General features: G+C 35.0%; 2 protein-coding genes across 5 annotated transcripts; both read left to right on the forward strand.

Moving 5' to 3' along the window:
• The first annotated feature begins 1,940 nt into the window (after positions 1 to 1,940).
• LOC111995151 (pentatricopeptide repeat-containing protein At1g77360, mitochondrial) lies at positions 1,941 to 9,494 on the forward strand. Of its 4 annotated transcripts, none has more exons than XM_024027061.2 (2): positions 1,941 to 3,681; positions 8,708 to 9,494. In XM_024027061.2, exon 1 carries the CDS (start codon positions 2,110 to 2,112, stop codon positions 3,679 to 3,681), a length of 1,572 nt encoding a protein of 523 aa, XP_023882829.2. In that variant the 5' UTR covers positions 1,941 to 2,109; the 3' UTR covers positions 8,708 to 9,494. The 4 variants fall into 4 exon arrangements, with proteins under 4 accessions (XP_023882829.2, XP_065627259.1, XP_023882836.2 ...); XM_065771187.1 differs by lacking the exon at positions 8,708 to 9,494 and adding an exon at positions 7,952 to 8,182; XM_024027068.2 differs by lacking the exon at positions 8,708 to 9,494 and adding an exon at positions 6,050 to 6,563.
• A 2,932-nt stretch (positions 9,495 to 12,426) lies between these two features.
• LOC111996045 (F-box protein CPR1) lies at positions 12,427 to 16,132 on the forward strand. Its single transcript, XM_024027989.2, has 2 exons — positions 12,427 to 14,053; positions 15,887 to 16,132. The coding sequence occupies exons 1-2, from the start codon at positions 12,819 to 12,821 to the stop codon at positions 15,906 to 15,908; spliced, it is 1,257 nt and encodes a 418-aa protein (XP_023883757.1). The 5' UTR covers positions 12,427 to 12,818; the 3' UTR covers positions 15,909 to 16,132.
• The last annotated feature ends 731 nt before the right edge of the window (positions 16,133 to 16,863 follow it).

Genomic DNA, 16,863 nt, shown 5'->3' on the forward strand with positions numbered 1-16,863 from the left:
AAATCATTTTTCAGTTGACCATAAAATAACCCCAGCTGACCCGTAAATGGAGTTACACTTCCATGTTACCTTCATTCAATTTTCAAACTCTCAAAGAGAGAGAGTGAGAGAGGGGTCAAAGGGACACAAGTAGAAGACAACCCAAGCAAGGTTCTCCAGTCAGATCGCGCTATCCTCTTCCCTTCCACGCGACGATGAGTACTATTTTCATTTTCTTCCTTTCTTTTCTCTCTTCTTTCTCGGCTTTTCTTCTCTCCCTGTCCATCCTCATCCCCTCCATCTTGCTCAAACCCAACTCCCACGAAGCAAGCCCAAATTGAGCAATGCATGTACCCAGTCTACCCACTGCAACTAAACCCACACCGATTTTAGCATCCCAACACCTGATCTGTCCCACTCCAAACACCGTCTCCTCAAACTCATCCCTCAAACCCACCACTCAAACCCATCCCTATACCAGATCCGCTATATATATATATATTATTTAGATATTGATATATATAAATATATTTATAGTTATTTATATATTCATTTGTATATAAAATATATGTGCATAATGTTACCTACAATAAGTGTTTGTGAAGGTATATGGTAGCCTGTGAATACTTTGGTAAATTGAATTCAGCATTGTTCTTGAATTGGGCTTGTTACAATATTTATGTGAATTTGAATGGTTTAACAACAATTATCGTGGAGACTGAGATGATAGTTGAATGGGTCTACACTATCTTGTATTGCAGGTTTTTTTTTTGGAAAATATTATCTTCTTGCTTACACATTTGGTTGAATGGTATGTCAAATAATTTCCTATGCTAAATATATATGTCATAAGGCCAATTTTAGTTTTTAAACTGTTTATCCTATTGACCACTTAAAGGGTAAGACATACGTTATTTTTGTTGGCTGTGTGCCTGGTGTGTACGACACGTGGGAAGAAGCCCGTGCCCAAGTTCATCAATATTCTGGAGTAGATCACAAGGCATTTAAGCATAAAATGGAGGCAGAAGTTGCTTTTATGACGTTTTGGCAAATTGATGGTGGGAATGTGCAACAAAGTTTTTCATCTAGTACATATTATACTCATTCTAGCTCAAGTTCCAGAATTCTTTTAATTGAAGAGAGCCTCTACTGCACAGGAGATGTTAAATACAATTTATTGAAATATCAATTAGATATTGCAATTGAGCAGTGAAATCGTGCAATGAAGATTGCAAAGTTGAATGCAAGAATGCCAAACGCAGTGGCATCTCAAGTCCTGCCCAATGATGAGCTCAATAAAATGGCATATCTAAACTTGGGTGAATGACCATGAAAGAACCGTTGATTTTTTTATTTTTGTATGTGGATACCTTTGTAATTGTTATGTAAAACTTGGATGTGTATATGTTAATGTATTTTGTGATTGAAAATACTTTTTCGGTGTATACATTAGAACCCAAACAAACATCTGAAAATATTTTTATTTTCGTAAAATATTTTTAATTATTTTTCTTATCATTCGAAAAATATTTTACATGTTACCAAACATAGCCTAAATTGAGAAAAAGACACAAAGGCAAACAATGAACAAAAGTTTTTGGATTTTTTTGGGACAAAATTGCCCCTAGCAATGCTAATTATCATGCCCCTAGCAAGTTTGCTTCTTTCCCCGTTATTTTGTTGTTGTCATTTTGTTCGTTTTTTATAAAATTATTTATTACGTTTTCTTATTCTCTAAATTTGTTGGGTTATTGAAATTTGTTTTTTAATACAAAATTTTTTTAATAAAAAATATAACGTTTTACTTTTTTTTTTTGTAATATCTAATAGGAACAATATGGTACATTTATACAAACTATATTTTCTATTTCTTCATTTTTCTTCTCAACCAAACAATAAAAAAAAAAAAAGTTTCTATCTCTCCATTTTTTTTTTTCTCCCTAACCAAACAAACTTTAATATCTACCATCCAAACGCACCATTAATAAGTTTCACTTTCCATTTTGGCATTTTCCAGTTCCACTTCCGGTCTCCTCCCCACTGCCACACACTGACACACTTAGGTTTCCTCTTCCTCTTCTTCTCAAATCCCTCTCCCAAAACACCCAATTTTCAACCCAGAACAACACCATGGGCAAGAACAAGAACAACAAAAGACCCTATTATAACAACAATAACAACAGACCTTCAAAGTCACCCAAAAAACACCATCCCTCTTCAAACATCTCAAACCCAAAAAACTCCTCACCATCATCACAACAACAACAACAACAACAACAGCAACTCCAACCCAAAAAGCGCCCAACTTTCTCCTCTTATCTCGACACCCCAAACCTCCCTCCGAAAGTCAAACTCCTCTGCGAAATCATCGCCACCACTCAGTCCAATTCCATCGACGCTTCTCTCACCGACACCGGCATCCGGGTCACCCAGGCCGACGTCGAGCAAGTCCTCAAGCTCTCCTACTCCTTCCCGGGCCCTTCCGTCAAGTTCTTCCGCTGGTGCGGCCACCAGCTCAACGACGATCACAGCCCCTACGCCTGGAATCTGGTCGTGGACTTGCTGGGCAAGAACTCCCTTTTCGACGCGATGTGGGACGCAGTCAAGTCGATGAAGCGAGAGAGGCTGCTGTCCCTTGCCACCTTCGCTTCCATCTTCAGTAGCTACGTGATTGCCGAGCGGGTTCAGGATGCCGTGCTGACTTTCGAGGTCATGGAACAGTACGGCATTCCGCGTGATGTTGTGGCGCTGAACTCCTTGCTCAGCGCCATATGTAGAGATGGTAAAACCATCAATGCAGTTGAGTTCCTGCACGCTGCGAAGGAAAGGATTAGACCCGACATGGATACTTATGCCATTTTGTTGGAGGGGTGGGAGAACGAGTCCAATGTGGTTTTTGCCAGGAAGACGTTTGGTGACATGTTGTTTGATATTGGTTGGGACCCGAATAATGTCCCGGCTTATGATTCGTTCTTGACTACATTGATCAAGGCCGGGCCTGATGAGTTTGATGAAGCGCTTAAGCTGTTTCATTCTCTCCGGGAAAAGGGGTGTTGTCCCGGGTTGAAGTTCTTTAAGGTAGCACTTGAAGCGTGTTCTAAGAAACGTGATGCTCGTGGGGCTGCTATGCTTTGGGATGTAATGCTTCGTGATCGTGATCGCGGTGTGGCTTTTCATGTAAGCCCTGATTTGGAAATGTATTCTTGCGTTATTACTTTGTTTTGTACTTGTGGTGATATGGAGACTGCGAAGAAGTTGTTGGATGAGATGGTTTTAAATGGGATTTTCCCGAATTCGAAGATTTATAATGTGCTGTTTCAATTCATGTTGAAGAGCAGGCGGTTGAGGGATGCAACGGTTGTGTTTAATGAGATGGTTAAGAATGAGTTTGTTCCGGACTCTGCTAATTGTGCTTTAGCTGTTAGGAGTTATTTGAATTCTACGGAATATGTTATGGCTATAAAAATTTGGAAATGTATGATTGAGAACTATGATTCTGACTTGGAAGAGACTGGGAATCGCTTGGTTGTGGAGCTTCGTGATATGAATAGGCTCCCAGAAGCCGTTAAGTATGCTGAGGATATGATTGCTAGAAGAATCAAGGTGAGCTCTTCCACATTGTCAAAGCTGAGAGAGGGCCTTAACAAAGCCAGAAAGACATTAGTGTATGACGAACTTTTCAGAAAGTGGAAATATCATTAGGTAAGTTACGGGCAGTCTCCAAATAGCATAGAATTTGATAATTTTGCTCTATGATACATGCAAGTTCCATGGGCCTGGATTTATCTTTGTTGTGTACATGTATGGAAGTTCGTCGGATCATCTCACATTATGGCTCTTTCCTTTAAAAAGATTGGGTGCATGATGTACATATTGTATTCTTGTGCATGTCTATAGGTTTTTCCCATGTTCTAAACCATACTAGAACTGTGTAGCTTGAAATTTAAAAATAAAAAATAAAAAAAATAATGGAAACAAGCTAATAAATACTTGAGGTCGAGAGCCTTGTAGCTTAGTGGCAATGACTAGTCTCCGTCATTAAGGAGAACCGGAATTAAATTATCAAAAAGGCTAACAAATAGTTGAGAATGCATTGGACTGAATCAAATGAGTTTGTTATCTAACAGATTAGCACTTTCTTTAACATACGATTGATCAATAATCTTAAGAGGAAGAAATTTGTGAGGACCATGGAAGGTCTCTTTGTGCATTTGCTAATAAATTCTGCCATATACAATGCTTCCTTTTTTAGTTATTTACTTCATATCACCAATTTCATCCTGGAATATATAACGGTAGAGAAAATACATCTTCAAGACTCTTAAATTGATAATTAGTCAGCTAATTCTAGTTAATGTAGCTTTGGTTATGGAGCTTGTGAAGGAGTGGTTGTGCAGGACCCAAATCCGTACCTCAAACAGATTACTACAAAAGGAGCTTAGACCTACTGAAGAAGTCAGCATGATAGGTTTCAGTAATTTAAAAAAGAGTATGATGACTTTTTGAGACTAAGCAACTGTATAATTTTTTTAAAACGTGGATGATCTTAGATATCTGTTTGGCAATTTCTTGAGAAAGAGGAGCAAGAAAAATGTATATGATTTGTGCCTCATAGTTTATTAGAAATTATCATTGAGGGCATTAGGAATGTGAAACTACTGTTCCTAGAAGTTCCAAAACAAAGGTTTTGTTGCTTTTTTTGATAAGCTCAAAATGCAACATCTGATTTGCTCTTTACCTTTAAAGGTCATTTCTTTCATAAAACCAGTTTCTAGGTTCATTATTTTCGCTTTAAATTTATCGAATCCAATCTCTAGTTTGAATCTCCCCTTTGATTGTTGATTGCAGCATGCTAGGCCTAGCCGAACTGCTATAAAGGTTCTGCAAACATAAATCAGGCCTAAGCCTATAATTGTGGAAACCGGATAATTTACCTAGTTTATGACCTTTTTTTGTGATGATTTCATAGTTGGGGGAGGGGGATTGGAACCTAGACGTTTCCATTGGAAACCCCAAGAAGTGCCAATTTAGCTACAAGGCTCTTGGCACCTAGTTTTTGACAATTTTGAGTCTGGAAGTAGTTTTAAGACCTTTTCTTTGGCTCTCTGTTGCACTGCAACCATTTTCTGAAAGGGGGAAAAGTCATGTTTCAGTTGACTATGTTATTAAAGCAGCTGCTGGTTTTGGCTCCTATCTAGTGACTTCTCATCTGTACACTCCTGTCACCTTTAAAATGTTGCTATTTTTCTGCTTCAAATCTGCAAAGAGAGAAGCTTTGAGACCCACAATATGGCAAGTCTTGTGTGATACCTCAAGTGAACCTGAAACCTGTTGAATTAAATTGTTAGGTGCTGGGACAGTCTGATGGCTATTGAGTGCAGGAGAGTATTTGATGCAGGACAGCAACTTTAGTGGGCCCTGATACCAATTTGATGTAGGATCTTTAGAAATTTAGGTCTAAGTTAGGATTCTTGATAAGTTCTTGAAGGATTCTTGTATAAGGTTGGATATTTAAGGGTTTAGGAATGGTTAGGTGATGCATGATTGGATCTCAACTGATTCTTGGGAAATTTGATGGTTGCATGATGTAACCATGAATTGAATGAGAAGCAAAGGGTGCTAAACTCTAGGCAATCACATCCTTAAAGCTTAAGAATATGCTAGAATTTTATTAAATTCAATCTCTCTCTGAGTTATATTGAATTCATACAAGTCTATATAGGCTATGGACAATTGTTTTCTTAGAAAGACCATGATTCCTAACACAATAAAAAGTAATTAAAGAACTTCTAAACCAGTACCGGATTGCCCTCTGAAATAATAAAAGCTTAAGAAAATTTAATTTGATCTGAGCAGCAGTTTTTTTTGTTGTAAAGGGACATAAAACTAAGACTTATTAGCAACTAAAATAGTCTTTGAAGGTGCTGATTAGATCCCACATCAAAAGTGGACCATATTTTTGAATTATATTCTTATTTGCTATTTTTTTTTCAAAAGCTTTTTGATGGCTTGCATCAGGTTTTTTTTTTTTTTTTTTTTTTTTTTTTTTTTTTTTAATTTTTATCACAAGGTCAGCAATAATTCAATCAAAAGTCAAAGCTGTTTATTATCTAGAACTCAAAGACCAGGAAACGGAAGCATGCCGTGCAAGACTATCTAACCTCAATGGTTGGGATTTCAATTGTAAGGGTGTTGCTGTGCTGCAAGATCAATTGAGTCTCACATGTGAAAAAAATCGAGAGGGAAGAGGGACTCCATTCCTTGTCCTTCCTTGCTTGCCAACTCCTTTCTGCAACTTGTAAAATGTACAAGTCCAATTCTTTCCTATAAGTTAAAATTTGGCGTTTAGCATTTCAAAACTTTTCCTTACATATATAGAGACACATATTGTTTGCATCATTGATGCAACTATTGCATTGTTTAGATTTCAAAGGAAATAATGCCATTGCCTCAAATGTAGCCTTTACATTGGAATGGCTGATTCTTTAGGTGTCTCATCACAGCATAAGCACTTCTAGTTACCTTGTCTCTAAAACTTAGAGAAGGTAGAAAATTTAGAAGTAGAATGCCGGTTCTACTAGAAATTGTGTTTTATCTGTCTCTTTGCTGACATTCTATAGAAATGGAATTGTGTTTATCTGTGTATGTTAGCATCCTCTTTTTCATGTATACGACTTTGTCATTTTGTTCTCTGGAGAAAGAATACCTTTGGTTGTACAGTTGCAAAAATACATGCACACACACGGAATTTACTATTCTTTTATTGCAATTTTTGGTCTATAGTCTTTAGTTAGGAGTGCATTGAGCTTTTTAGTAGGTTTTTTTGTGTGATGGGTGGTGGGCTGAGGACACAAATTGTGGAAAGTTTAAGATGGTTATGTTACCTCGAGAAAAATATTCTTGCATTTATTGTAGCTTTTGGGAATTTTTAGTTTATGGTTGTACCTCATTGTTTGATGTGGTATATTTAGGGGAAGAGGAATTACTAGAGCTTTAAGGATTTAGAAAGGACTTTAGCGGAACTGAAATTGTTTTTCCTTAGAACTTTATTGGATTGGATGTTAGTTGTAGGAAGTTACTCTTTATTTTTGGGTTGTGATTGGATAGATGTTTGTTATTTGAGTGTTTGATTGTTTTCGGTCCCAAGTTGTATACACCCTGTAGACTTGGGTGATTTTTTTTTGGTTCAATAAATTTCATTTATATATATATATATATAAAGATTAATTTTCTTATATAAGTTCTTTTAATGAACCTATAACTGGTGAATTGGTTTCCAAATTAGTGGCACTACCAGTGTGGACTGTTAAGTCTCATGATTGTTTATTTGGTGAGGAGAACTTAGGTCTAACGTAGAAGAAGGGTTTAAGAAGAAATTTTAGTAACAATCAAGGTTTAAGTAAAGAAAAAGATAACAGAATTAAAGATAATATAGGCTTTTTTACAATAGACTTTAGCAACCATAGAATCCTAATCCTTTATCTTACATATAACAATTAGATTCTAACCATCCAACTTCATTAAAGGTCACTTGCTAGTGACATGACATTTTGAAATACTAAATACATAATAATAAATAAAATATAACATAGAGAAATAAAAGATAAGGGACAAAAGATATGGGACTAATGGTTTCTTTTTTAAAAATAAAAAAATTCTTTTAGGCTTATGTTTCCCTACATCAGTTGTGAGTTGTCTCCCTTAACGTATGTACTATTTGTAGTGGTTAGTCCTTTTTCTGTTGGTTGATTAACTCCTTATCTCACAATCTTCTTGGTTTATTTTGGGTTACCTTTGATTACATCTCTCCTTTTTTTCTCATGTTATAGCTTGTTTCCAATATCATGTGGTTCTTGTTGCTTGTAATGCGCTTGTTTGGATACCTTATTTGTTTTTCCTACCAAGTGTTTCATTATTGCACTTCATTTGGAGTTTCATGCTTCCAATCCAATAATTTTTTATTCATTTTCAGATTTCTGTGCACCAATGCATCTTTTGGTGATTTATTCTCGATTAAGCTTGAAACTTATCTATTTGAGGCATCAGAATTCAGAACATTAGCATAATAGATACTTATATAACGAATGTGATTGGTAAATATTTTGTATGGTATTTTGCTTATCAAAATTTTATATAGTATTTTAAAATGTTTCTTCTGTTATATTTCAGAATCTAGAACTCAGCTTTGAAGCTCTTTGTAATGTGAGAGTTTAATGCTTTTAATGAAATGAGTCCTTTTACTCCATGCAATTTTTTATTTGTTAGCTTTTCTGACAATTTAATACTCATTTTGTTAATTTCGATCCAAGTGTATATGCTCCAATCACCACAAATATGTATTCTTTTAGGTTCACGAATTGGCTTCTTTTCTTTCCTTTTTGTTTGTTGTTGTCGTTTTTGTTGTTGCTACTGCTTTTTTTTTTACCCCATTTAGGTAATGGTTTAGATCAAAACTTGCCTACCTTATAAACTTCAGCACAATAGGAGAATGTACTAGGCTTACATGAATTATGACTTCAGGAACCCCTAGCAAAGTCCAGATTACATTCCTTTAGGTTATAGTGCTTCCCTATAATTGGGTTGATGAAATAATTCCCCATTCGTAGGTAAATCTTCAATTTTTATCATGCAGCAATGTGATACTGGTACCTAAATTCTTGTTAGTATCCCAGAAAAAGAAACTATCTCTTTGTTTATTTGGAACACCTAATAAATCATGCTTGTCCAGGTTGGCATGAGAACACAGGTTTGACTGGAATTCCAGGTTCTGAAAGAAAAGCTATTCTCAAGAAAATACTCATTAGTCTCCATAGTCACCCTCTAGAGATATTGGGTTTCAGAGTCTTGTGTCATAGACTTTCAGACTCTGTCGCTAATAAAAAACTTTTGGCTTAGTTTGCTAGGATAGATTCCTGGATGAGCATGTTACCATCCAATGTGATTTGGTTAAAGCTACTTGAATCTCTTATTAATTGTAATATACTAGTCCTCTGGAGTTATGTCTTAACTTTCTTCAAGTGTCATCAAAGATCAAAGATATTGTGGCGAAATGAGTGGTGGTTCATGCTTAAATTGATGGGAGCAGTATATGAATCTTGTCATGATTCATGAAAACATCTTGGTGATTGTGTGAGGGTAGTTAAATTATTAAACTGTATATATCCAAAATGAAATGAATTTTTTTTTTTTTTTAAATGTACTTGGCGGGGCATGACCTATAAATTGTCATGCCTTTGGCATAGATGAAGATCCTGGAGTTCAGAGGTAAGCTTAATGGTTTATGAAGTGCATAACTTGCTAGGAACATGGAGTCTCGAAAAAGTTTTTCATTTATCCTATCTCCCTTGGGAAGCAAACGTTATCAAATTTCTAGTTGATCGAAAATGGCATCCTTGTTTTTCTCCAGAAGTCCGGAGGGCTTCTAATCCAGTTGTTTCAACTTTCCACTTAATAGAAACTTATCGAGGAAAAAAAAAAAAAAAAAAGAAGAAGAAGAAGAAGAAGAAGAAGAAGAAGAAGAAGAAAGAAAGAAAAATTAACTTAGTGTTTCCTCTGTTCTGATCAGATCTAGACATTTTTGTTATGCATGAATGCATATAAACACCAATGCTCTTAGGACATTCATTAACTTTTCCTATAGTTACATGTGCTGCTCTTTTGGGTAGTCGCTTTTTCATGATTTTTGTTCCTCATTATTTTCATAAATTTTTTGTTAGGTGGGGTTGATATCCTTACTTTCTTATTTGTTTGTTGAGAGCTTTAGTAGGCAATCTGAATTTATTGGAAACCTATCATCTCACCAAGTTCCTTTCTTCTAAACGGAAATTTGAAAGAAGTGAGGATTGATTTAGTAATGATTGTAATGTTGTCATTGGATTTTAGAGCAATAATGAACAAAACTCTATGTGAAAGATATTCCATGGCCAGCGTAATGTGTAGATGTTCCTTACTTCCATCCATGTCGTGTAGAAATTGTCCATCAATTTATCAGCAAAAGCCTTGAGCTATAATGGCTTTCATATGTGGGGAAGTTTCTGAGGCAAATTTGGTTATGCTGAACCATTCATAGTATTCGTAGCCTAATAAAGAGAAAAAGTCCTTTATTTATTTTATTTCTTAAAAAAAAAAAAAAATTAATGTTGGTATGAATAACAATGAGAATAGCCTATATAATCTTATAATCAATAGTTCACAATTATAAACAGTATTTGCATTATAGATTCCATATTGCAATGATTCTATCTTTTAACAGCTATGGAGTCAAAAAAATTTGGTAATGGTTTGTTCAAGTTTGAGCAAATCCTTTTTGGCTCAATTGATGCCTCTTTGTAATCAGTGTTATGCAGAACTCTTGATAAGGGGTATAATTTCAAATTAGAGTGTTTTCGCGTTTTCTCTAATAAAATTACAAAATAACTATAAAAAGTGGATCCATTGTATTTTCTCTAGTTTTTGTATTTGACCATCTTTCTCTCTCTCCCTCTTCAAACTTGTTGGCCCTCACACAATATTTACAACAATTGGTGTGAATCAATCTTCAAATTCCTCATCTCCTTCTCTTCCTCCAACAACAACGAGCTTTATTGTGTCTTATCTATACAACTATAAACAAATTATTATGATTTTAACTTTGAAATACTGCTACATACATATTCTAGGAGCTTTGATGTATGTTGTATAGTTTTGAAGTTGTTCAAGTTGATGCACCCTTTGTTCAAACTGGTATATTTATTACCAAATAATCACACAATTTTACTAGCTTAATGCCTTGCTTTTTAGCTTATATGTTGCCAATGGCTATATGAGATATAGCATATGTTAGGATCTCTATTATAATTAGGTAAAAAAGGAAAGAAGAAAGGTTTACATGTCAAAGCTAAACCAAATGGAACCTCGTGATGATAAATAAAGTAATATTAGGTACATAATATTTTTCACAATTATTGATATTAACATGATTTGTTAAAGAATAGAGCAACATCACGTTTATCAAGGTTAATCACTAACATTATTTTTATTATGTGATGATTTGGTGCTCTCTCTCTCTCTCCCTCTTTGGGTTGCTGAGTTGTGAAGGAGGCCAAAAATGGGTTGAAGGTAAAATGGCTATATAATTGGTTTTATCGAAATAAGGGCTCTATTTTACGGTTAACTGAAATTTATTTTCAATTTGACCATAATTTCACGTGTACCCAAACACCCTTAAGGGTGTAAAATGTTTTCCTAATTTCTTTTACAACCGAAACAAATGCAACCTAATTTTGAAGTCAAAATTTTTGAGTTATATACACACACACACTAGTGTATAACTAGTGCATATGCATGATACAACTAGACACATATATATTCAAATTATTCTCTCTCTTATTTTTTATTTATTCTGGACATATACATGAGTTTACTCTTTCTTTTTTTCTTTTTTTGTCTTTTGAGTTCTTGTTGATTTATTTATATTAGATTCTTTGTCTTTTGCACCTCATTAGCTCACTTAGAATAAAAATAAAAAACTTAAATAGGGTACGTGGTGCAAAATTAGACAATAGTTAGAATCTAATTTATAACCTAACTAGATTTTCGTTTAGTTTTATCTATTAATATATATATATATATATATGAGATGAATTCAAATTACACATTTTTTTTAAATCATTAGATTTAAGTAGATGTAAAGGTTAAAAAAGATTATAATTATTACAAATATTCTGATTAGAATCTAATTAATTACCTTCATTTATTACTTTCTAAACATATTTCTAAACTCAAAAAAAGTTTGATTTCTACCTCTCTCTCTCTCTCTCTCTCTCTCTCTCTCACATTTACGTTTCTCTCCCTCTCCTTTTCTTCTCGACCACCTCCACAGGTTGCCAGAGAAAAAAAAACAAAAAAAAACAAAAGCAATATGGATCCGTTTGGATAGCACTTATCATTGCTGAAAGTTGATAAAAACTGATTGTTGTTGAAAACACTGTAGCAAAATAATTTTTAAATGTGTGAATAGTATTGTGGGACCTACTTTTAATATTAAATATTACGTGAACAGTGTATAAACAGTGCACGCACAGTACATGCACAGTGATTTTTGTCTCTCAAAAGTCAACAAAACTGGCAAAAAAAAAAAAAAAAAAACAGAAAACGCAACTCTACTTTTAGCAAGAAGAAACGCTATCCAAACCTAGGCATGGTGTACAAAGATTATAAAGCATACAAATAGCAATTGAAGAAGGTTAGCACGTGTTGCTCCGTTGTAGAGCCCGTGGACATTTTCATAAAAGGCCAGTATAGGCTATAGCACCACTAATTACAAAACTGATGCTGCATTGGTGAAGCCAAAGTCAAATATTTTGGCTTCTCACACCTGCAATGAATAGCTACTTTTTAACTGTTCACTGTAACTCAAAGGTTAAAAAAAAAATTTACTTGTGCGTTATATTTAAATTATTTCTTTTATTTTTCTCTTTGGTTTTTCCTTCACTGTCTCTTCTCTTTTCTTTTCCCCGAGTCAAAGTCTCAAACTTGCTGTCTCTCTTCCTTCTCTATCTTTTCTCTTTTCTTTTCCTCTGAATCAAAGTCACAAACTTGCTGGGTTGTGGGTTCAGATCCTGGGTTTCGTGGGTCAGATCGGCGTGTGGGTTGTGGCCTGGTTCTGTTTTTAGACGATAGGGATTTACATCCGATCCAACTCTCTCTCCATTTTCTCCTAAGTGAAGTGAGTTTCTCTCTTTCTCTCAGTTTTTTGTTTCTCGCACTTTCCTACTAAAAACGAAAAACAAAAATCTGGGTCACTTGTCATTTGTGGATTCAGTACCCATTTCATTGTTTTTCACGGTTGAAGGAAAGCGATGTCAGACAATTTATCTACGTTGGACTTTCTACCTCCTGAAATCCTGACCAATGTTTTCGTTCGCCTACCTATAAAATCCATAGTAATATGCACAGCAGTGTGCAAAACATGGAAATCTCTCATCCAAAACCCAACCTTCATTTCCAACCATCTCCACCACTCCTCCAACAACAAACACCCCCTACTCCTCTTCAGGCTCTGCTCTTTGGAGCTCGCCGAAGCGGTTACTGAGATGTCAATTGAAGAAAATGAAAAAGAACAATACGTTTTGCATTTTGACAACCAAGATTTCAATGAGTACACCAGGTTTGATGACTTCCCTTTTCATGGTCAAAGCTATGGCGGAATATTTCATGTAGTGGGTACTTGTAATGGCCTTATCTTCCTTGCTGATGATTTATATGGGTACCATTATAAGTTCTTTCTCTGGAACCCTTGTGTTAGAAAGTTTGTCAAACTTCCCAAACCCAATATCACCTTCTTTTCACACGGCGGCTACGACGCCTCTGTTGGGTTTGGATTTGATTCCAAAACCAATGACTATAAGGTGGTGAGGTTTGTGACTCTTGGAGAAAAAGGCCAAAAGGGTAAGTCTCCACCGGAGGTGGAGGTTTACTCACTCTCCTCTAGAAAATGGAGAATGGTTACTGCTTCGCCTCCTATAGGTGCTGCACGTGATCGTGAGCCGGAGGCTTTTGTCAATGGGGCTCTGCATTGGGTTGCTTTGAGGAAGACTGGGAACAAATTTCTTAATTTTGTTATGGTGTTTGATTTGGGGGATGAGGTCTTCCGTGAGATAGCGTTGCCGAAACTTTCAGATCAAAATAGAGATGAGTATTGGGCGAGGGTATCTATTTCAGCGTATGGGAATTCCCTTGCCCTGTTTCAACGGGGGTTTTCTATTCACCGTCTTAGTATATGGGTGATGAAAGACTATGTGGATGCGTCATCATGGACTAAAATTATAAGTTTGGCTGATGAAGGTCTCATAGAGGGCATACCAAGGTCACATTGTATACCAACGGCAATAGGTTTTAGGAAGAGTGGTGAGGTTATTCTGGAAATGTATGGAGGATACCTTGTCTCACGAGACCTTGAGACCCAAGAGATTAAAGATCTTAGGATTCGTGGATATGCATATACTTTTGTTGATTCTTATGTTGAGAGCCTAGTTTTACTTGACAAACCCAACCAACTAAGGAAAAGACAGAAAAGAAAAAGGAACAACCACAGGCAAGATAAATTTTATTGTCAAGCTTATTTTTATGGTTTTCCATTTTGTTCTTCATATATGCCTGGCTTTGATTATGAGTTCGATATGAATGTAATTCTATAAATACTTATTGTTGATTGATTACCTTAATTGAGTGGCTTTATATTTAGAATAGATAGCTGATCAAAGTTGTGGTTGTTTTCAGTTATATTGAGAAACAAAGTGGTTTGTGTTGGTTATGAACTCTTAGCATGCTTATTTATCAATTGGTTGAAGATATATGGACTGTGTGAGTATCATGTTTCCTGCCACTTATAACATTATAAAGATAGATGTACTCAACTTATTCTTTCTTGATAATGTTACGGTGACCTCTTTTAACTTCATGTTTTTGCACTCGTACTAAATGTTCTTTGTGTTCTCCTGGGATTATTAGAAAATTTCTTAATTTATCAATTATGATCTGTTTATGCTAAAGATAATGCTTGTACATTTTAAATCTTCTACTACCTTAGATGCCTATCTTCTCACCGCAAACATTCCCATAGAGCCATGTTCATTGAGAAGGCAGCTCACCAGTTGTCATTGCTAGCTTTGGTGTTAGGATCTTGGATATTGGGTAGTTAAGAGTATGAATATTAAGGTGATGGCTAGATTTGAGGGTAGTGTTGCCTCCTAAGATGTGAGAGAGAGAATGAAAGACTAAAAGGTAAAACTGGTTTATTCATCAATTGATCATTATACAGCAATACAATTGAGCAGATCAATTGTTAACTACTTAATCAGCTGTAACAACTAACTGATTACCTCAAACACCTCTAACAACAACCAGCTGACATCACTGTTTCTACTTGTAACAGCCTATCACTTGACTTCTTTAACACTTGTATATTTGCAGATATACCTGTAAGACATGCATCCCAACATAGCACAGGAAGTACATATCATAATACTACCAACTTCTAACTTCTAATTTCAGCTTAGTGTTACCTTTGCACAATCACCCCAATGCATCAACTTCTTAATGTTTTGTTACATATCAGGTTCCTAACCTTTGGGTGGTTAAGAATTGAAAATGACTTTTTTATAATCCTATTCTTCTTCTTCTTCTTCTTTTTTTCCCTCCCTTCCCCTGGATAAGTAAATATAAGGGCAAATTACATTTGACCCACCTGTGGTTTGGTCAAAATTTAAGTTGTTTTCCTGTGATTTGAAATTTGACACTTTACCCACCTGAGGTTAGCTTAGTTAGAGTTCTGTAACCCACCTCTATTAAAAACATGGCTAAATACGTAATTTTGCTCCATTTTTATGTCTCTCTTTTCCAAAAACACAAAAAAGGATAAAAAAGATGTTGGTTTGGAAAAATGAGTGAATGTCATAAGATAAAATTGAAAAGAAAGAAGAATGTTTGAAGGAATGATGGATCCAGAGATGACTTGCTCAGGAGCAGATGAGTCAAATGTCACCTGCCAGTTTCACTTGAATCCAATAACAAATTTCTACCTAATCATCAATCTATGCCTTTTCATATATGGCTTTGAAAATTCAAAGCTGAAATTGTGGGCGTTATTCTCCAATTTTGAATTTCTGCTTTCATATTATTAGCTTTTTTTTAAAAAAATTTATTATATAATCTATTGATTTGATTAAATTATGAGTTTTGAGAATTGGGTATCTCATAAATTTTCTTTTCAAGTTCTGGGTGCTGATTTTTTTGAATTATGGTTGAATTGGGTGTGATTAGGGCCTTAACTGACGCTCACATTTGCAAAACTTTTTTGGATCTTTAAATTGTATGGTTTTATTAGTTATAATTATGTGACTGACATTGCAGCTGATTTCTAGTCCAGGTTTGATGAAGATGGCCACTGAAGGTATGAAGAACATGAGGCCTGAAGACTTAAAAATGGCTGCAGAGCAGTTGATCTCAAATCATGCTCTAATAATTATTGAGCAACATCGATTTCATATTCAGTTCTTTACTTTATAAATTAGTTTAGTCATTTATTATGTCAATTGAATTGATGATTGAACTGCTTGTCAATGTTTGTGAACGGCATTTTCCCCTCTTTCAAAATACTTCTAATCTTATTTGATATAGTATTTTTATGTTTTTTGTGCTTTTGGAGGAGAGAGGTATAAAAGTTGAGCAAAATTACATATTTATCCATGTTTTTAACAAAGGTAGGTTACAGAACTCTAACTGAGCTAACTTTAGATAAGTAAGGTGTCAAATTTCAAACCACGGGTAGGTAGCTTAAATTTCGACCAAACCATAGGTAGGTAAAATGTAATTTGCCCTAAATATAAATTCAAAATAAAAATGTAATTGCAGAAAACAGATTTGTGGACCAATGTTATATAAGATCCATAGGTTTTGGTTCTTCTGGAGATGCAAAACACAGAATTGCTCTTGGTCCAAACACTCCAAACACAGGTATAATCCTCTTCTTGAACTAATATTTTTTTTTTTTTATCTTTCATTCCTTGGCTTAATTTGAGTATTTTTATCCCAATAAAGTAAAAATGCTTAGATGTATTGTTTTGTTGACCCCATTTCCTTCCATTGTTTTTCATTTCCCTCTCTTCATCTTTTGTGAATGAGTTAATATTTTCTATTACACAGTTGTATGAAGTAGATGCAAAACAGTGTTTGCCATGCTTGCATCGTGTGTGTGTGTGTGTTAAATTTATGCTTTCTCAGTGAACTAGATAATAGTTATGTCTATGTAATGGGTGTAAAGGTATTTATGGAAACTACTTATAAATCTGTTCTTTAATCTTAGGATATTTACATTGATAGGGTGGGATTGCATATTACATTTCA

Source organism: Quercus suber, unplaced genomic scaffold (genome assembly GCF_002906115.3).
Source record: "Quercus suber isolate HL8 unplaced genomic scaffold, Cork oak 2.0 scaffold_40, whole genome shotgun sequence".
Lineage (NCBI taxonomy): Eukaryota > Viridiplantae > Streptophyta > Magnoliopsida > Fagales > Fagaceae > Quercus > Quercus suber.

Excerpts from the sequence above, each read along its gene's own strand:
- LOC111995151 (XM_024027061.2), top strand. The coding sequence starts at position 2,110 with ATGGGCAAGAACAAGAACAACAAAAGACCCTATTATAACAACAATAAC.
- LOC111996045 (XM_024027989.2), top strand. The coding sequence starts at position 12,819 with ATGTCAGACAATTTATCTACGTTGGACTTTCTACCTCCTGAAATCCTG. Across the intron at positions 14,054-15,886 it reads AGAAAAAGGAACAACCACAG|GTTTGATGAAGATGGCCACT; the intron begins GCAAGATAAATT and ends TTTCTAGTCCAG.